Consider the following 7,679-nt stretch of genomic DNA (forward strand, 5'->3'; position numbering starts at 1 on the left):
GGACATCCTACGCGGCTACAACAAATGGTTGGATGGAGTCAAAAGTATTTGAAATGTACTTCAAAAAAACCTTTTTGCCAGCCATTGGAAATCAACGTCCGGTTTTACTTATATATGATGGACATGCAACTCATGTCGGCTTAAATATAATTGAGGAAGCCCGTAAAGCAAATGTAACAATACTAAAATTGCCCGCACATACAAGCCACATCTTACAACCGCTGGACGTATCGGTCATGAAGTCTTTTAAAGACAGGTGGGACTTATTGCTTGTCAAATGGCAGCGATTAAATGTAGGCATTCCCTTGCCAAAGAAAGAATTTGCTTGCCTGATTGGAAAAGTGTGGGCACAAATTGATGGTCTAATTCTGAAAAATGGGTTCCGTAAGGCAGGAATTTTCCCGTTTAATCCTGAAGAAATCCGACAAGATATCTTTGATTCTCTAAAGATAAAACAATGGAGAGAACTCCAAGTTGTTAAGCCTCAAAACACACCACAAAACACAGTACGACTTGTTGTTGATAATGACGCAGGTACTGTTGCAAAACACAGCCCAAAAAGCCTGCTGTCGTTAGCTTTAGACTGCATTTATAAAGGGCTTGTATCTCCATTAAAAGAGGAAAAAAACTATCATCAGGTACAAGTAAATGAACCTTTTTTGGCAATAAACCAAGAATCAACAGTAATTCAAGAAAGAACTGAGAAGAAAATACAGATATTAGAAAACAAAGTCGTCACATTTGAAGAGCTACTTTTGTTCAAGGTAAAAGCGGGAATTAGCGAAAAAGTAAAGCGGCGCAAAATAGCACCAGGAGCCGAAGTAATCACTCACGACGACGTTCTCAAGCGTAAAATCCAAGAAAAAATAATAAATGTGAAAATAGAACGTCATGAAAAGAACATTAAGACAAAAATACAAAAAAGTAAAATATCAGTACAAGCTAAGAAAACAAACGCAATCAAAAATAAAAAAAAGAAATACGAAAAAGCGCCGTTAAGTGATTCGAAATATGACTATGAGAGTGACAACGATTCTAATTTTGTAACCTCGGACTTACCTATGATTTCGGAAGTTCAAGCTGAATCTTCTACTACAACAAAAAAAGGAAAAGGCATTGGGAAAAAGAGTCGTGATAGTGAAAAAGAAAACATAGATAAAAATATTACTAAACCTAAAGTTAAGAAACGAGCTAGAATTATATCCCCTGACTCCACAAGCGTTTCAGACTGCGTAAGTATTTGTAGTGATTCCGATGATGTTGATTGGGATAAAGACAATGATGTAGAAGACATAAAAATGGCTTCATCAATAGATACGGTAGAAATGGAGAATAAAAACAAAGAAGTTGAGGAAATCTACAACAGTTCTCATAGAGAAAACGAACAGACAAAGGAAGGTAGCAAGAGACAAGATAAGGAGAACAAAAAGAGAGAGCAAGCTTGGTGGTCAGAAACGGAAAATGATGGAGATAGCGAAAATTTTAACATTAACGTAAATGACCATGTAATGGTAAGATATTATAACAGAAAAAAGTGGACATATTATGTGGGATGCGTAGAAGGAATAAAAGCTAATAAAGAGGAGACTTACTCCGTAAGGTTTTACAAGACCATTAAAAACCCACTAAAATTCGTGCTGGCTAAAAAAGTTGACCATGATGATGTGCCCACACTCTCTATAGTAAAAAAAGTAGATTTGAGGCAAGCACCGAATAATCATAAAGAGTTTGTTTTGTCTAATTGTGAGGACAATATTTATTTTTCATAAAAATAATTTATAATATCGTAAGAATACTGTGATTAAGAAGGTTAAACACAATTTTTAGTTTTTGATATTCTTGTTAGATCATACAGAATCACAAGATTTATTTTAATTCAATATTTTTAAGCTTAGTGCATCTCTCTTACGGTGGCAAACACGCCCATGGCATAACTTTAGGACTGACACAAAATGCGATCTCTTTACACGTAGTACTTTTGCTTAATAATTTTAATATGGATACATGTATGGTTAGTGTTGAAATTCATAAGTTTTTGTTTATTCGTAAGTGTTTTTAATATCTTTTAACTTATAATTTTGATTTTGTTAATTTTTTAATTTTAACTATAGAGGTATTAGACTGATAAAATTTGTTTTCTATTATGTAAGTATACAAAAATGTAGGTTATTTTTATAAAACTTAAACCATTACAGGTTTACGTTAAAATTTTATAAATTTCTATTAATTTTGATTTGATAACGACATTTTATGTCACTTTTTAAAGATTATAAGACCAAAAACTTTGTTATGCCATTGCCATTATAACGCAAATGCACGTTTTCTGTGTAAAAAGTATATTTATAATATATTTTTGAACATTTTTAATCGCCTTTCATTTAAAACACAAATTATATAAATTATTCTAACAGTGTAAAAAATAAAAAAATTAAATCCTTGCACCATGATAGATAGCGCTAAATCGAAGACATGATTCTTAGGATTTTGTGAAGGTGCACATAATAACACAAACTTATACAATTTCTAAACAAGAATTGCAAGAAACTGACTACCAAAGTTGGTGAAGCAAATAGTAGTATTTTTTATAAACTGTCAGAAAATGCAATTTTAAATAGTAGCCAAAAATGTTTATGACATCTGTCACGAAGGTAAGCCGGTCTTACCCTTAGATGTAAAAAAAATAATAATCTACGAATTTAAACCGTATTTTTGTAACACTAAAGCACACATTTGAATGACAAACATTTCTTTATTGTTATAAAATATATATATACATACAACCCATCATATTTCATATTTAATGTCTACTAGACGGACTTGCCTTGAATACCTTGGGAAGACCGTCTATGCGCCGAGTTTTTAAAAAGGATTTATATTTGAAATATCTCTACTGTTTATGCAATTACAATTGCACACATTTGTTAATTATAATATACTTCATCACATGAGATACTAAAGATCGGCTTAGAACTTAAAATAAAGAAGTTTTATTTATTTCAATCCAGTGATGAATAAAGTATGCCGGTCTTCCCCATGTTGACTGTATAAGAATATAATAAAAAAATCAAGCAATATTACTAAAAGTATGTGGCAAATAATAAAAGAACGCACTAATAAGGGCATAAAAACGAAAACAAAACAAAATATTTCATTAAATATAAATAATTTGACTACTGACGATCCGGTTAGAATTGCCAACCATTTAAACTACTACTTCTCATCAGTGGGGGCCCCTATTCAAAATGATCGCCTTGCTGCTGGTCGACCCGTTGACAATCGTTCTCAAAATTCAATATTTATACGTCACACTGATGCCAAAGAAATATATGATGTAATTAGAAACCTGAAAATAAACGAAGTTTCGGTTATGACGAACTACCGCCAGTATTAATAAAGGCATGTGTTGTGGAACTTGCGGAGCCTCTTTCGGTCTTGGTAAACCAGTCACTTTCCGTGGGGATTTTTCCAGAGCTACTCAAAATTACAATTGTAAAGCCTCTACACAAAAAAAAACGATAAGACTTGCTGTGATAATTACCGTCCAATAGCACTCCTATCCACGTTTTCTAAAATTTTTGAGACCGTTATGTACAATAGAGTTTATTCGTTTTGTGAGAAATATGCAATATTTAATAATAAGCAGTACGGTTTCCGAAAGGGACGTTCTACAGGCCTTGCTTTATACAATTATGTAAATGAAATATTGAAAATAATTAATGACAAACAACATGCAATTGGAATCCTATTAGATATGAGCAAGGCATATGACAGGGTTCTATATCCAATCTTACTAAACAAGTTACATGACTTAGGTGTGAGGGGTACAGCTCATAATTGGTTTGTGTCATATTTATCGCAACGCATCCAATTTGTGGACGTCGAATTTTATGACCATTACACGGGATTAATTGAGAGTGTCAGGTCTGACAAAGTAATGTTGAGTCGCTCTATCCCCCAAGGTAGCGTTCTGGGATGTTTGTTATTTTTGATATATATAAACGACTTGCCTAATCAATTTGATATTCCTTGCATTCTTTTCGCCGATGACATTTCGATGATTCTGCCTTGCCCCAATATTACACAATTACATGAACTTTTAAATATAAATTTGACATTAATAACAAGCTGGCTTAATGACCATAATCTACAAGTTAATTTTAACAAAACTAAATTAATGCAGTTCCGACCATATCAAAAACGCCCCATAAACTTTATTTATAAATTCAACAACATTCCGATTGATTCCGTAAACTCCTTCTGCCTCCTAGGGATAAATATCGACATAAATTTGAATTGGAAGGACCATGTGAATAAAGTTGTAGGTAAACTGTCAAGTTTTATATATGCTCTTAACGAGCTAAAAAAATCAATTGACCTTAGGACAGCAACTAGCGCTTACTACGCGTATGCTCATGCCTGGCTAAGCTATGGCGTTGTATTGTGGGGCAACAGCATTGACGTAAAAAAAGTTTTTGTATTACAGAAAAAATGTATCCGCATACTCGCCAATATAGATTCGTTTACCAGTTGTCGATCATATTTCAATAAATATAATATTTTAACTTTGACATGTATATATATTTTACAAATGTGTCTAATTGTAAAGAATAATTTGGATGCATATCCTGTGTATTGTCGTTCGGCCAACCTAAGACCCAAAAACAGGCTAGCAACAACTGTTTCGAAATTGCAAATGGTCAACTTGGGGCCATATTCTATGTCCATTAAAATTTATAATGCACTTCCTCATTGTTTAAAATTAATAAATAGCGTAAAAATTTTTAAAAAACAACTTAGTAAACATCTATGTGACAAATGTTACTACTCATTACAAGAGTTTTTTAATGACAATGAAAATTATTCACAATGATTAAAAAATGTAATTTTATATTTTTTATCCGCATTTAAAAATTATATAACATAATTATTTAATTTAATAAAAATAAATGTATGAGAATAATATTACTATTAATGTATTACTATTATGCAATACTAAAATAATTTGACGATTAATTTTTTATAAAAACTTTAGATTTTTAGGCTCTACATTCTTTTTGACATTCTTTTGACATTCATTTCTTACAATTGATTTATTAACTTTCGGAATATATTAGCTTGAATTTAATTATTATAATTGTAATAATATTCAAATATATTTAATAGTATTCTAAATGTATTATAATATTTTAAAATGTATAATTGACATTGCTACACCCTTACAGGGTACATGTTTGATACTTCATCAACTATTATAAGACCTAAATGTAACAACATGTTTTGCAATAAACGTTTATTATTATTATTATTATATTCTGTTAAGTAGGGTGTTAAGCTACATAAGGGACGGCTGGCCTCAAGATATAGAAATTCGGGAATTGAAACCTTTTTATAGTCGGAAGGCGGAACTTTATTTAGAGTTAGATTGCATCATGTGGGGGCACAGAGTGATTATTCCAAGCGCGTGCCGGGAGCGAGTCCTAAAGGAGCTACACGATTCCCACATGGGCATGGTGAAGACGAAGGCGTTGGCGCGCAGCTATGTATGGTGGCCCGGCCTGGACGAGGCGGTGGAGAGGGTGTGCCGCGCCTGCGAAGTGTGCGCCGCAGTGGCCGCCGCACCGCCGCGCCACGTGCCCTGCCCGTGGCCATATCCTAGTCGTCCTTGGTCTAGAGTACATGTCGATTTTTTGGGGCCTATTTCGGGAACAAAATATCTAGTACTTGTTGACGCTTACTCCAAATGGATAGAGGTGACGAGCATGTCTACCACTACAGCTAAAGCTGTCCTGAGTAAGCTGCGAGAACATTTTGCGAGGTTCGGTTTACCCAAGCAGATCGTTAGTGATAACGGTCCGCCGTTTGCGAGTGAGGAGTTGCAGGCATTTTGTAAACAAAATGGTATTGAACAACTCTTTTCGGCACCTTATCACCCCGCCTCTAATGGCCTTGCTGAAAATGCAGTGAAGCTGTGCAAGAGGGTTATTAAGAAAGCTATAGTTCAAGTTGTCAACGTAGACGCTGCCCTAAGCAGATTCCTACTTGTGTATCGCAACACTCCTCACAACACTACAGGGGATAGTCCGGCCCAGGTATTATTAGGTAGGCCGGTACGTACCCGACTCGATTGTCTTAAGCCAGACCGAGAAAAACGGGTAAATTCTTTCCAACGACAGCATCAAGCTACTGCAGACGGAAAACCTCGATCGTTTAATGTAGACGAACTAGTTTGGTTTAAATTATTTAACACCTCAGGTCCTAATACTTGGGGGAAAGGAAAAATGTTGGAACGAATGGGGGAGACTGATTATAGGATAGAAACGTTAACAGGTATAATGCATCGGCATATAGATCAATTAAGGAAACGTGATTCAAGTGGTGAGGGAATTGCACAACGTAAGAATACGCGTATTTATCCACCGAGTTGTTTACCCGTAGCAGAAGCTACAGAGCATGCGTCGAGCTCGAGGTCGGGGGAGAGGGAAGGCACTAGCGACGACAACATCGCGCGCCCGGCGCCGGTTCCGAACCAACCCGCGGAGCAGGCGCAGCCTGGCTCGCCCGCCACTGAACGCGTGCGGCCCGAGTAATTACGGCCAGTTGTAAGGCCACCCGTTCGCTATGGTTGGGATGTTTAAAATTATTTGTTTCTAGTATTAGTTTAGAATAAGGGTGAAGGTGTTATGTATAAGTGGGTATTTGCCGAAAACACAATCTGTGGTTTGGCTTTTTTCTGTACCGCAGTTCAAAAATAAACGTACTACGATTAACACCGTGTTCATTATTTATCATCTATGAGCCACTTTTGTATCTCACTCTTTAAATTGTTTATTGTGGGTGGCTTGTTTATTTGTGTGACATGATAGCTTGCATTGTCCATGATTATAACAGAGGGTTCTTTTAAATTAGGGATTAATTTCTCACCTAACCACCTCATGAAGTTTTCATGGTTCATATCATCGTGGTAGTCAGCCATTTTTGATTTAGTGCTGTACACTAGCAGTGCATTGGGCACAAATCCTTTCTCTGAACCAGCATGTATGATTATATGTCTTCTCCCAGGGGAAATTTTATCTACTACACCACTAGTTGATGGTCCTTGCCAAGACTTTTTCACTTTATAATTCTGATGGACATATGTCTCATCGAGGTATACAATTTGTTTACCTTGTTGCCTCTTTTCATTGATGGTACGAAGATATTTATGTCTCCATGCTGATATTTCAAAGTTTTCCATGAGTATAAATCTCTCATTTTTATTTTTTTTAAATTCAAAAACATTTTTAAGTAATATTTGGTGCAATGTTTCACAGCATCCAGAGAATTCAATGCTTTCTCTTAGTTCTACAAGCAAAGTTCTTAAGGTGGGAACTTGTTTTCTTACACAATAGAAGTCGTTGATTTTGGTTCGTATAGCTGACACATCAAAATCGTCTAAATTTGACACTACAGGTTTTCTTGGTCGTTTTTTTCCTGGAGTGTTCCATTCCCCTTGATTCAAAGACCCTTCTGTCTTAATTCTCTTCAATGATCTGACACTTACTCCTAGAAAACACAGAAGAAAACCTATTTAAAAAATTTAAAATAAATTTTGCAATGAAAAAACCAATGTCACGGTAGGCCAGAGTTAGAGCAGACCCAGCCCAGGTAGCAAAAAGTCCCAGAGTTTGAATTCTAACTGA

General features: G+C 35.2%; 1 protein-coding gene across 1 annotated transcript; it reads left to right on the top strand.

The window, feature by feature from the left end:
- Positions 1-5,429: 5,429 nt before the first annotated feature.
- Positions 5,430-6,587, top strand: LOC113239028 (uncharacterized protein K02A2.6-like). Its single transcript, XM_026475892.1, has one exon. It carries the CDS (start codon positions 5,430-5,432, stop codon positions 6,585-6,587), a length of 1,158 nt encoding a protein of 385 aa, XP_026331677.1.
- The last annotated feature ends 1,092 nt before the right edge of the window (positions 6,588-7,679 follow it).

The sequence above is a fragment of the Hyposmocoma kahamanoa genome, unplaced genomic scaffold (genome assembly GCF_003589595.1).
Source record: "Hyposmocoma kahamanoa isolate Upper Pololo Valley unplaced genomic scaffold, ASM358959v1 99188, whole genome shotgun sequence".
Classification (NCBI taxonomy): domain Eukaryota; kingdom Metazoa; phylum Arthropoda; class Insecta; order Lepidoptera; family Cosmopterigidae; genus Hyposmocoma; species Hyposmocoma kahamanoa.